The sequence below is a fragment of the Nanorana parkeri genome, unplaced genomic scaffold (genome assembly GCF_000935625.1).
Source record: "Nanorana parkeri isolate BGI_ZX_2015 unplaced genomic scaffold, ASM93562v1 scaffold3, whole genome shotgun sequence".
In the NCBI taxonomy this organism is placed as follows: Eukaryota; Metazoa; Chordata; class Amphibia; order Anura; family Dicroglossidae; genus Nanorana; species Nanorana parkeri.
Window position 1 is genome coordinate 3622318 of NW_017306271.1, and position 13688 is coordinate 3636005.

Below are 13688 nucleotides of genomic sequence, written 5' to 3' on the forward strand. Positions count from 1 at the left end.
GGCATGACAGCGTGGCTTCAGATATATTTGCAAGTCTATGCAACAAAAATCTTTTTTAATCTAACTGTTGGAAACTGTTTAATTAGGTATATTATGCTGACTTGATTGAGTGCTGAGAAAGGTTTGTATTGTTTATTTTATTGGCTGCCATTTTTCGCTTTGCTGCGTTTACCATGGGTCACGCTACACATACCCCAATCTCTATTGAAATGTAAAGTCCAGTACACATTAAAGCATTCATGCTTTTCAAAGTGTCATCTAAATGTCTTCAGGGGCTACTAAACCCTTCAAAGAAATGTAATTGAACAAAGTACTGAACAAAAACTCCCTTTCCTGGCTCCCCACTGAGAAAATCATGTGAGCATCACGGACTAGAAGTGACATCACTGCACCTTGGAATGGCCAAAGCACTCGCCGAGAAAGGTATGTTTTTTTTCCAAGTACAGCTTTTGAAACGAAGTTGCCCAATTACATTCTGAAAATATTTAGAAAAGGCTGGCAAACAAGTTATAGAAGCATCTGTTGAACAGCCCCAATCAGCATTTTTGTCTAGAACTAAATCTTTTTTCACCTCCCCATGTTTACTACAAAACTAATGCCAAGCTATGCAAATCTTTGTTCCTGTGCTATACCCACCTTGGTAATGGTGCTGCCTCCACATGAAAATACTGCTCCAGTGAGACAGGTCATCCGAAACAATTGGCAGTCTGTTCCGCCAGGTTTTCACCACAGTTTTCATGTCATGGAGACTATTGTTCCTCCCCAAGTTGGTCGGTTGTAAACCTGCATTAATCTGGGCAGCTTCTTGAAGCTCAATGATCTGCTGTGCTGCCTAAAAGCAAGATTGAGATAGTGAAATGACATATGTTTCTAGGCAAAGCACGCTCTTTAAAGTATCTAGGTTCTAGTGTAACCAATGGATATGGCTTATTCTATGTGGCATTCTGGGTAGTTTATTAATCTGGAAGCAGCATGGAGCTGCAAAGCTGCAGTTCCAAATGGAGAAGAGCCAGTGGTAATTTAGACTTCATGACAGTAAGGCCTGGTTCACACCTGGGCGTTTTAGAGCGCGTTGCTATGCGCTATAAAACGCTCAACATGTGAAAACCAATGATTGCCTATGGGCATGGTTCCCACCTGGACGTTTTACAGCGCGTAGGAACGCGCTGCCCTACGCCCAATGAAGTACAGGAGCTTCTTTGGGGCGTATTTGCCGTGCGTATCCATTAGGATACAGCCGGATAGCCCTCGCAAACGCGTGTTTACCGCGAATCGCGGTAAAAACACGCGACCCGAAACGCACATATTCGGTACGCCTAGGTGTGAACCCAGCCAAAGGGCCCTATTGAGACTACTCGTATAAGGCACTCATTGAGACAGCATCTAATCAAGAGATGACCCAATTGAGAGAAGGCCCTCATTGTGAATGCTCTTTCAATTGCATCAGTAAATATTAGTTTGTATGTTCTTTTGCAGCATTCCTCCAGGAAATTTGGCTTACTCCCATAATCCAAAATATACTTCCAGGTTACTCAAATTCCTCCAAAGTTGCATCCAAGTGTTTACAGGTGTGAGAGAAACAGAGTGCGAGTATTCTTTGATACCTGTAAAAGGTTCCATAATGTTGATGCAATAGCAAGGCTAAAAATAAATAGAATGAAAACAAAGTATGACACAGCTGATCACTTTTAAGGATTGCCGCAACGGGCCCCATGAATGTGCTCGTCTGACTCGCTCATGATCCCAAAAGGAACTGTTTTTTTCCTTTAACCAGTTGACATCCGCGGTGTTAAACCCCCTTCCCATCCAGGCCATTTTTCAAAGTCTGTCCATTTTTCTACTACGGGCGGACGGCAAGAGGTTAAAGTGTTTAGCAATCCTCCAGAAATCTAGTGTATGCCCTGTTTGGGCTAACACAGTGCCTCAATTGCACTGAAATGTTATACAATGTTAACAATGTTATCTCCTTGATTTTAAAGAGACTGCCTACACACTGTGTAGGGAAAGGGATCTTGGGAAATGTAGTTCTGTCGGAATGCGTAGGTCAATTGGAACTGAGCTCTGAGCACCTGGCCATGAAATAATTTTACAAGCCTGGCGATGATTTTACAGGAATAATAATTTTTAAAAAAACACACACCTTTATCACTACAGAAACAAGGTAAAATAAAACTAATGCTGGGACATGCTGTAAAGGGAGTGAAGAATGTTTGGGGGTAAATTCTGGTAAAGCATCGGTACACACAATAGCTCTATTTTACTGCCTTGAAGACTGGTGGCACTGAGAATTACCCTTCCTTCAGACACATTTTCCTTCTGTGAAGTTCTAAATGTTCTTAGAAAAAACACTAAAATCTAACAATTTACAGCAAAAGCAGCTTCTGCACCTAAAAGGAGGATGATCATATTTGGGTTTCGTTCTATTAACAGATGCATTGAAAAAGCTTCCGCTTTGGTCCTGGAGTGGCCAAGACACGGAAGAAAGATAACAATTGTATTTGCTGCTAATCAGCTAAATAAGATAAATGCCTGGAAACCCAGCTCGCATTTACAAAGTCAAATCTCCTGAAACAAAATAAATTAAGCAAAGTAATAATTTTCACAATTATCGCCGTATCAGCTCGCACAATGCCTTAACCTCCTCTCTTCCACCATTCATCATGTAAATTTAATTTTCTTGCAGGTATTTAATCACACACTATCTGATATTAAAAAAAGTAATTACTGCAGCTGCAAACTCACAGTTCACTTTGTACTTTTGTCATTCATTGTCTTTAATCCTTGTGTTGAGATGTGAGTAAAGCGGCACCAGTATGTGAACTTGTATAAAGCAAAGATAAGCTTAAATAAACACAATATATGTAATCAATACAGTTTTGTGGCAGATATCTACCCAACATTTTTCCTTAATTCGTGTGGTCGTGCTCAGGATTTGAACCCAGTCTTGGCCTTCACAGCTATCTGCGGCCCCCTGGGCATATTTTTATCATTCTTCGTGGAGAGTTTAGGAGCTGATGTTCAATTAATAATCAGTAGTCTTACTAACTATTTGTGAGACATGGAGCCAAAGCAGCTTTTTCAGGGAAAGTGGATACAGTATATGCACGCAATGTCGACTGCCTCAGCCTCGGGATCTACTGATTGCTTTGGCATCCATTTGTCCCTGAAGCTTACGTCTACTTATCTATATTTCATTATTTGCTCCGTTTGAGTTGTGCAGGTTTATAGGAGGCATATTTCAAGGCTGTTTTGAAACCTTCATAATCTGTTTTGTTAAGTATGAAAGGGCTCCCAATGCACGATACTGGCACCCATTAAAATTTACATGACCAACCCCCCTTTGCATGCATGACATGTATTGTGACCTGCTGCAGTGCAAGGAGATGATGCGCTACCCCCATCCTTTTTTATTCATTATAAATGAATGCCATTGGAACATTTCTCCTCTATTTCCGCTCCAGTGACAAATTATTTCCTCAACTACCAGTCGTGGTTACAGTGGTCACCAGGACAGATAGAGTACATGTTCCTAGTAGGGACACAGACCAGTTTCAAAAGCTGACCCTTCCCTACTCTATCTGTAACCGGCTTTAGGTACATTTTTAAAAGATTTTAAACATTTTTTTTCCCCCAACATACCAGGCACTTGATTTACATGACAGCATCTACACCTCAGCATAAAACATCTAAGAACTAGTCTACCTGTAATAAAGGTGTATGGACATGAGAGACAACATAGGGAAGTCTTCTCCATTCCCGGATGGCCAGGCTGCTTGCCATTTCAACCAGTCGCTCAATGTAATTCAGTTGCTGTTCCTCTGGATGGCAAATTGCCAGGTAGCCACGGTACATATTCACTTTCCATGCCATCTCCTTTGGACAACTCAGTTCCACCTAGGGATAAAGTAAATACAAAACTAAGTATATAATACAAAAATGCACACACAGACACCTCTATGTGTTTTCAGTTAAATGTTGATTTCCGTTTAACACTTTGTTTATACCCGAATACGCTGTAAAAGGTTGTTTCAATGGAAAAGGCCATCCTACAGAAAACTTACCATGAGAAAAATTAATAACCTGATGCTCTATCTGAAAAAACTATCTGGCTGGCTGTCATGCTGATTTTCTGTCCTCATTTTTTATTGAGTCGGTGATTGAAGCATGTCCGTAAAGTAAAAACAATTCTGATCTGTATACTTGTGTGGGGTCAGTGACTCAAAAGGACTCCAGCTAGAAAAATCAGCATAGCAGCCAGGTAATTTGCAGTTTTAGGACATCACTAATGGTAACCAATAGAAATGCTCTTTGGGGAGTATCCAGTGTCCAGTGTCTTCAACAGTCCTTTGGATGCCCCTTTTCTGCTGCGCAGGGGGTTCATATCAAGACAAAATTAGGTACTTTTGCTCAGATTATGCACTCTTACATATTTACAAATTCTGAAAAAGCACTTAAAAGAGAACTATGGGGTAAGTGTTTTTCCCCATAGTTCTCTTTAGGGCCACGGGAGGACATATACTAACCTCCTCCCATGACCCAAATCTCAGTATATAGGGGGCTATTGACCACGATATTACCGAGAGTGCTGCAGCCGGGACAGATCCCCAAAAAACTGTCTGGATCCACCCAGCTGTGTAAATGACAGCTGGCTCTGCCTATGCAGAGGCAGAGCCAGCTGTGCCTGCCCCTTTCCCCTGTCTGTTCCTCCACTGCACTGGAAGATCGGAGGGGAGGTGGGAATCCCTGCGGGGAGCGGTAACTGACAGCGGTGAGACGATCGGGAAGTGAGCGGAACAGTGCCTGTTTCTGCTCACTTCCCAATCAAAATAGCCGACCTGTGACAGCTTCTTTGCCACAGGTCGGCTCCAACTATGAGGCTGAGTGTAAATCACTCATCTCATAGTTCTCCTTTAAAAGCGGTCCTATTTTTATTACATGTCCACATTGGGACACGCCCCCTGGTTGGGTTCACTCGTTTCCCGTCTCCCCATTGGGTTCACTCGTTTCCCGTCTCCCCATTGGGGTTCACTCGTTAAACCGTCTCCCCATTGGGTTCACTCGTTTCCCGTCTCCCCATTGGGTTCACTCGTTTCCCGTCTCCCCATTGGGTTCACTCATTTCCCGTCTCCCCATTGGGTTCACTCATTTCCCGTCTCCCCATCGGGTTCACTCATTTCCCGTCTCCCCATCGGGTTCACTCATTTCCTGTCTCCCCATTGGGTTCACTCATTTCTTGTCTCAGAGACACAATAGAAAGAGAAAATTTCCCTAAAATGAAGGCAAATCCCACCTTTTTCAGTTGTCCCTGGAAAACGTCCCATCTTTTTTCAGTGACAACTGTAACATTTCCCATTTTCAATTATTTTCTGTCCCGTGACAATAAACAAAAAGTAAGTGTGAATTTTACAATGGGGTCACAGGCAGCATTATTAACTAACCCAAATCTAGTGAAAAAAATGTTTGGCTGGAGTTTCACATTAAATATGGGAGTGTGCAGTGTAGAGTACCCAGAGCAGCAATCGGATTTCATTTTACAGGTGTCAAACCTGGTTGCTAAAGGTTTGTGCAATGTGCACTCCCCGAGCCTTCAAACCCTTATCATTTGTATATCTTTTTTTATTTAGGCAAATCTATGGCTTCATCAAGAAGTGATGGGAGTTGTATAAAATATTAATGCCTGCTTCCATCTCTCAAGGTTTACTCAGTCAGGTAAACACGCAGAGCACTTCTGTGTTTTCCGTAATCTACTTCAAGATTCCATGACATTGCCAAGGCTCAAATGAAAGAGAAGCAATGACAACACAAACACCAGGTTACACAGAATAAATGTTTTAAACGTCTATACTGCTTGCTAGACAACAGGAGCGGCTTGCGGTAAAGAACGCCTGTCGCTCTCCTCCCTGTGGGGAAAAGAATGACGTTCTATGGCAGCCCAAGTACAACACGCAATACAAGCAAAGTCAAACGTCGACAGCAGAGCATTTAATCAGGAAAAACAAAAGGACTGGTGTCTTTGTAACCCAATTAATGGAGGAGATAAAGACTGTGAAGTTAGAGCCTGAAAATTTGAATAAAACACTATTTGTTCAGCGGGGCAGGAAAGGTTCTGAAGTCAACCAATCACAACACTAATGAGATTAAAGGGCTACTGTAATCAAACCGCTAAAGGGAATTGCTCTCTCTTTAATGACTATTTGAAAGCCTTGAAGTAGGGCAAATAATCTGTACTGTGCATACAAAACAGGGTGGCTTTTCTTTGCATTGTTCTCACGCAACAAAATTTAATTTTCCCATGATCATTACAGATACAGTAATCTTAAAATCTAATATTAGCTTATATATAGCTATATAGTGTATGTCAGGTAAGAACCAGTAATCAAGGCAATGTACTGTGTTAAAGGAGGTGACCCTAAAAGAAGGATGTTGATTTTGGTTGCGTGCCAAAATGCTCCACTGGTGAAGATCTGCCTCTTCATACAAAGGGGTGTATTTTAAAAACGTGACTTTTAGGCTTGATTCACACCAAATACATTGGGGCTGCTCAGGCTTATTTTTCCAGTGCAGCCCCAATGCAAGATAAGGCAATATGTCTCATTTTAGATGGGCTCAGTGTGCACCACCCAAAAGCAGCAGGCTGCAACATGGTACAACCATATTGCATCGTACTGTGCCCATAAACTTAATGGGAAAAAAAAAGGGTAAATACGGTGATGCATTTGTGTATTGACACTGACTGGTAACTGATGACTTTTACATTTGCGCCACATTATGGCCACTAGATGGGTCTGTAGAGCATAGTGGCCATAATGCGGCTGCATTTCCACCAGCAGCTGTGTGTTGTGGCGCAGACAGTCTGAGTTCAGGCCATAAGTTCATATGCATGCACAATTTTGCAAAAATACCAGTGAGCTGCATCTGCCCATGTGCATGAGGCCTTAATCTGTCTTAGATAGAAATATGGGATCAGTCACTCCCACAATTTACTCCAGCTAAAAGCACATTCATATGCTTAAATTACTTTGCGAGTCACTGACTTAGGACAGGAAATGCAGACAACAAAGTAACAACTGCCATACTACAAGTCTTATAGTTTGTCAAATAAACAGTGACGCAGACACTAAGGTTCCATATTACTATTCAGACTAATTACTGCTCTATGAATTAAATAGGATGCCCTCCACTGGCCAAAAATGTAAAAGTGCAACACTATGAAAAAAAAATTACACCAACTGAAAAAAATAACAGACTTTTTAAGATAAATGCTACAACAACATATAGTATATTTTTATGGGCTCTTTAAATATTCTAAATACAGCTCCAAACATTGTCATATTTCAGAACATCCAAAATATTCTTTAAGGGAGGACATGAACTGCAGCAGCACATTTCTCCCTATGTATTCCATTAGGACATGCCTCATTACAGAAACAATCTTTCACTACAGGGCTGTGCCTGCAGATTCTGGTGGCTGTCACCTCTGCTCAACTTGTGAGCCATCACTGGCACCATCTGTCACATGTGATCAATTCTCTTTTCATCTATAGAATTAAGCACCAAATGTAAAAAGCATCTACTTGTCAGCCCAACCAGGAAATAATGTAACCTACACAATGTGTTCATTATTCCCAAAGACATTTACAGCTAGTTCTTAAAGTTTCTATCAGTACTGTTGATGCTGGAACTATTATACAGTACAATATTCCACTATGGTAACATCAAATTTACACAAAGATAATAGTATTTGACATACATATTCTTTATTAGGATCAGGATGACTAGTTTAAAACCATCAAAGCTTTCCTTTGATGCCATATCTCCTGCATATTTCAGGGAATTAAAAAGTTTAAGGGAACCTGTCTTCAGGATTTGGACAATCAAATGTTTACATATTCTTAACAAACAGTTAGTACACTTTAAAACAAGCCCCCACTGCAGGAACAATTCATCTTCAAAGTTCAAATCAATAGGTCAGATTGTTCTCTCAGCAGCTCAGCTCATCCTGCTATCCTAACCAGAGCTTTTGCTCAGTGTTTAAATTAGAGCAGGGGTGCCTACAATTTTTAGTGTTTAGATCTACTTTTCAAATGACGAGCTACACGAGATCTACCAACAAAAAAAAAACCTCCCTCGCCCTCTCTCTCCATTGCTCTCTCCTGGCTGTCTCTCCTTGCTCATCCTCCTGGCTGTCTTTCCTCACTCTCTCTCTCCTGGACCTAGTGGGCCCCCCTGAATTAGAGATTAGAAGGCTGAAAGGCTGCTGAGAAGAGCAAGCAGGGTAAACAGAGAGAATAATTTGACCTACTGATATGACCTTTGAGGATGAATTACTCCACAGTGCCTGCAGTGAAGGCGCACAGCTCACTAACTGCTTGTTAGGAATATGTAAATACTTGATTGTACATATACTAAAAACAGGTCACCTTAAAATGTTTTAGGTTGATGTAATACAGTGCATTCAGAAAGTATTCAGACTCCCTTCACTTTTTTCAATTTTGTTATGTTGCAGCATGATACTACAATGGTTTAGATTCTTTTTTTTCTCATTAATCTACACTCCGTACCCCATAATGACAAAGTGAAAACAGAATTTTAGAAATGTCTGTGAATTTATTAAAAAGAAAAAACTGAACCATCATAAGTACTTAAGTATTCAGACCCCTTTACTTAGTACTTTGTTGAAGCACCCTCGGTCCAGTCTGAGGTCCTAAGCCCTGTGGAACAGGTTTTCATTGAGGATTTCTCTGTACTTTACTCCATTCAGCTTTCCCTGAACCCTGACCAGTGTTCCAGTCCTTGCTGCAGTGCTGCTGAAAAACAGTCCTTGCTGCAACCACCATGCTTCTCTGTTGGACTGGTTTGGGAAAGTGATGAGCGGTGCCTGGTTTCCACCAGACATAGCATTTAGAACTGAAGCCAAACAGTTCAATCTTGCTTTCAGGGACTGGAACACTGGTCAGGGTTGAGGGAAAGCTGAATGGAGTCAAGTACAGAGAAATCCTCAATGAAAACTTGTTCCACAGGGCTTAGGACCTCAGACTGGACCGAAGGTTCACCTTCCAACATGACAACGATCCTAAGCACACAGCCAAGACAACACAGGAGTGGCTTAGGGACAACTAGGTGAATGTCCTAGAGTGGCCCAGACAGAGCCCTGATTTGAACCCTATTGAAGATTTCTGGAGAGACCTGAAATGGCTGCCCATCGAACGTCTCCAACCAACCTGACTGAGTTTGATAGGATTTGCAAAGATGAATGGCAGAAATTCCCCCAATCCAGACATGCAAAGCTTGTCGCTTCATACCCAAAAAGACTTGTTCTATAATTGTTGCCAAAGGTGCTTCAACAAAGTACTAAGTAAAGGGGTCTGAATACTTAAGTACATGTGATATTTCAGTTTCTTTCTTTTTAATAAAAATTCACAGATCTTTCTAAAATTTTGTTTGCACTTTGTCATGGGGTACAGAGTGTAGATTAATGAGAAGAAAAAGAATGTAAACAACTGTAGTATTAGGCTGCAACATAACAAATTTGAAAAAAGTGAAGTCTGAATATTTTCTGAATGCAATGTATAAACGAGTTATGGGTAAACTTTTTCCCAATTTATAGGGGAAAGGAATAACAGTCCATCGCTTCTACTGTAAACTTTGAGAATGAATAGCTCTGCAGTACCTGCAGCTACAGATCTCAGTGAAGACTTGCTTTAAAGCTAATTCACTGTTTAGGAATATCTAAATATTTGAATGCCTATAGCCTTGCCAGAGGCTCACTTTAAAGTCTCTGCTCCATGATTACTCTTTCTTTATATCATCCTGACTCTCCCATACCTTCTGCTTTAGGCGATGGAATTTTACTCACTCACCTACATTCTCAACAATGTAAAGAAAAAAAAAATCCAAGACCACAATATCCATTGCAAGTGGACTGACCCTGTCTATGTTGCAGCTCAACACTTTTACATAAGAGAGAGAGAGAGACGAGAGAGACGAGAGAATGTAACAATTACTGTATTATGTACAGTAAAAAAAAACACAGATTATCCAGATTCAATGCTTGCTAATGCACATCAATTTTCCTAACTTCTCTATTTCTTTAGCCACCCTGCTGTTGCTGGGAACAATGTTGGCCTTCAATAGTGATGTACACTACCATTAAACCTTTGCTGTTTTGTATAAACAGGAACCCTGAATATGCTTTGATATTACACAGAACAGTAGAATGCAGCCAGTCACATTCATCAGGATTTGTACGCTGTAAAGCACAATAATATTACCCTCCAACCCTCTTAGGTTGAGCTGCACATAGCAATGTGTTAGGTGCAAGAACAATGATTGAATTTTCCATTTGCTGTTTTTCTAATGCATACCATTTGATATTAACTAAAACTAAATATAACAAATACACTGCCACTAAATAAGGTATGGCACATCTGCTAATAACCCGTATACAAACAAAATTGGACACGGTCTTAAAAAGTAACGTATTTGTGATAGCTAAAACAAGATGAATATATTCAGGCTTATTACGTAACAAAAACAAGAACAAAAAAAAAGGTGAAATGCAAAGCCCTCTGCTCCTCGTAGCCAATTAAAATCCATGCTGTACTGGATTGTCTTCAGTAGTACAAATTCTAAGTTGGTTAAAGTGCCAAATTGAGATAACACCCACATAATATTTGTTATAAGTTCTCATTCACATTGCTTAACTTAAATTGCTGCTTACATTTTTAAGAGCTTTTTACTTGCTTAAAAATCCTTCCTATGAAAAGTTAAAGAGGGGGCTGTGGGAAGATGTGTTAACTATAACTAAATGTACTGTGCTGGCAGATTTTATTATCAGTTGTATGTTTTGTAAGTTACATGCATTGTATGTTAATGAGATGAAGGTGGGATTTCACTGCAAGAGTGGAACTACTCTTTAAGGCAATTTATACTAGCTTCCTTTTGGCACCTGATGAAGAGAGTCACACTACAAAATAATGTCAGCACTGTATACAGCAGGATTTTCCTATGAGCCCAGGGTGACTTGATAATGCACCCCAGAGGGCACACCTATGACACTCTGGGCTCACAGTAAGGGGCCTTAATGACGATGGGTCTCATTTAACCCAGGAAAAAGCACTGCACAGGGTCACAATGTGATATGTTTGCAGGGGACATCTCCTTAGATAGGATGAGTATTGCAGCGAGAGCTGCTTTTTTATGTTAATGACTACATGACTTTTTGTTTTATTTTAAGCTGAGCTTGGCATTTAAAACACAATTATTGTTTCCACTGCACAAGAAGCACATTGAAAAATACCCTTTTAAGAGGTATTTATTTTCCCCGGTTTAACGCTGATGTGTGAACAGCACCACTGACGCTAAGGTGCTTCATTTTTAATATGCTTTTTCTTGCAGTAAAGCACATGGGAAAATATGCCAAGGCTGTAAATAATATTTTACTAATCTATATGTAGAATTTGTTAATAATTATCTAGAAAGAAAAAAACAATACGGAAATTATGTTCCCAGAAGAAAAAAAGGCTAGGAATCCCGCTTTCAGAGTAAACATGACAGCAATAATACAAAAACAAAAAAAAAAACACATTTATTTGCAATATGCTATAGTTGCCAGAAAATGCAGCTGTGTTCTAAATCAAACAGATTCCCTTAAGAGTCATTTATTGCCTCAGTGAAATGAGCTGTAATGCTGACTTTGTGCAAACATTGTAAGTAAGGAGGAGGGAAAGTATTATGAAAATAACTCAAGAGAGAAATAAAAGAGGAGTCTGACCTGGACAAGGGCTTCTTTCATGGCCGTCCAATTAGACACTCGCCAAGAACACTCCAGCACAAGGTAGGGATTGATGTGGCCTTTTGATTGTCCATAGTCTGTCAAGGACTCCCACTGGTTCAGCTCTTTAGAGGATCTAGGAAAATGGCAGACAATTGGAATAGATGCTTCCATGTGAACACAACAAGCAAGTCACCCACCGTGAAATTATTAAACAGAATATACACCGTTACATCACTGCAAACAGTGGAATATTTTTCTTGACATGTCTTTTCTGATAATGGTCTGCATTGTTCCACAGCCAAATAGACAACTTCAGAGAGAAAGTTTAAACATGATTACATCACCCAAACGTCCTAAAAGGGATAGTGAATTTTCTTTTCATTCCAGTATAGATTAAAGAAAACATAATTATACATTTTTTTCGTCCCGTCAAAGTGAAATCATGAATATGATTATTAGGTAGTCTTCAATCTGTCCAGAAAATAGATCTTTAGGCTCCTTTTTACAAATTTCTTCTGTCTCATTTGTTTAAAAAAAACTTTTTTTTACAGTACTAGCAATTCAAGCAGGTACTTAAACCTTACTGGAGGGCGCTGTGCAAAAATTCAATCACATAAAGGAAGCCAGAAGGCAGGCAGTCTAGGCTACGCTTATTATTAAACGTTTGAAAAATAAGGACAATATACATAATATTATACAGGCGGTCCCCGGGTTACATACAAGTTAGGGACTTTAGGTTTGTACTTAAGTTGAATTTGTATGCAAGTCGGAACAGGTACATTTTTTAAGTGTAACTCCAGCCAAAAAAACATTATTTCATTTTGGATTGCATAGGGAAGGGTCACATTTGTTTTGCTATCTGTTCCCCTTGTTCAGAAGATAATATAATAAAAAAATGTTTTATTTAAAATGACACCAAAAAAGTTTTTTTCTATTTTTAATTTAATTTTATAAACTTTATTTTTTTGTATTTGTTTACATTTTTAATTTTTTAAACTTTTTTTTAAACTTATTTTAAAAGCTACCAACCTGCAATGAAGAGGAGGCCGGGGGGCGGGACATCTAAGGAGCGTCCGGACCGGGACGACGAGCAGATGATCGTCCGGACCGGGGAAACCGACGGACTTGCGTAAGAGGAGGCCGGGACATCAGCGGAGGTAAGGGGGGCAGCGGCAGAATGCAGCGGTCTGTGCCCCAGCTGCCTCCGCCAACACTGGCGCGGAGAGCAGCAGGGACACAGGCCGCTGCAGCCACAGTTCTCCTAAATGTACCGGCGACAGCCAGTACATTTAAGAGAACTGTGGACCCCGTTCGTAAGTACGGATTGTCCGTAAGTCGGACGTCCGTAACCCGGGGACTGCCTGTATACACAAACACACAAACCAGAAGGTTGCTGCCCTTGAACGTCTCTATTAGTAGCTTCAATAAATCCAACAGCTTAAATTTTAAAATTGTATTTTCTCTAATCATGTTTGTTCCGATTCCCAATTAATTATCCAGTTATAGTGTGGCAATTCATAGTGGCAATTTAACAATGAATGCATAAGAGAGAATAGGGAATTTTGGAAAAAGAAAAAAAGAATCCACAGTAAGCGAACGCTACAGACCTCCATGCATCACCACACCCATGCGTATTAGGTAAGGAGCAGGAACAGGAATATTAACAAAAACAATTCCCTGTGAGGTTAAGGCAGCCCCAGAGCAGTAGGTGATACTAATGAGCCATGAGGGCTACTGAGGGGAAAAGCCACTCAGTCCACTTGAAGGGATAGAGCATATTAGTAAGCAGATCCCACCCTGCAGGAAAAGATCACTGCGGGTGACTTGCTTGTTGAATTGCCACACTACAAAAGTACAGAAAGTTCCCTGTGGCACAATGGTATCCCAACAAAAATGATGGGGAATAAAGAGC

At 40.4% G+C, this 13688-nt stretch overlaps 1 protein-coding gene across 1 annotated transcript in view; it reads right to left on the reverse strand.

The window, feature by feature from the left end:
* Positions 1-13688, reverse strand: part of TRRAP (transformation/transcription domain associated protein) — a 164006-nt gene that overhangs the window by 47811 nt on the left and 102507 nt on the right. The window contains exons 56-58 of the mRNA XM_018571310.1: positions 11774-11909; positions 3703-3894; positions 637-832 (exon numbers count right to left, since the gene is read on the reverse strand). Of these exons, the coding sequence (XP_018426812.1) occupies positions 637-832; positions 3703-3894; positions 11774-11909 (524 nt within the window). The remainder of the gene's footprint in view (positions 1-636; positions 833-3702; positions 3895-11773; positions 11910-13688) is intronic.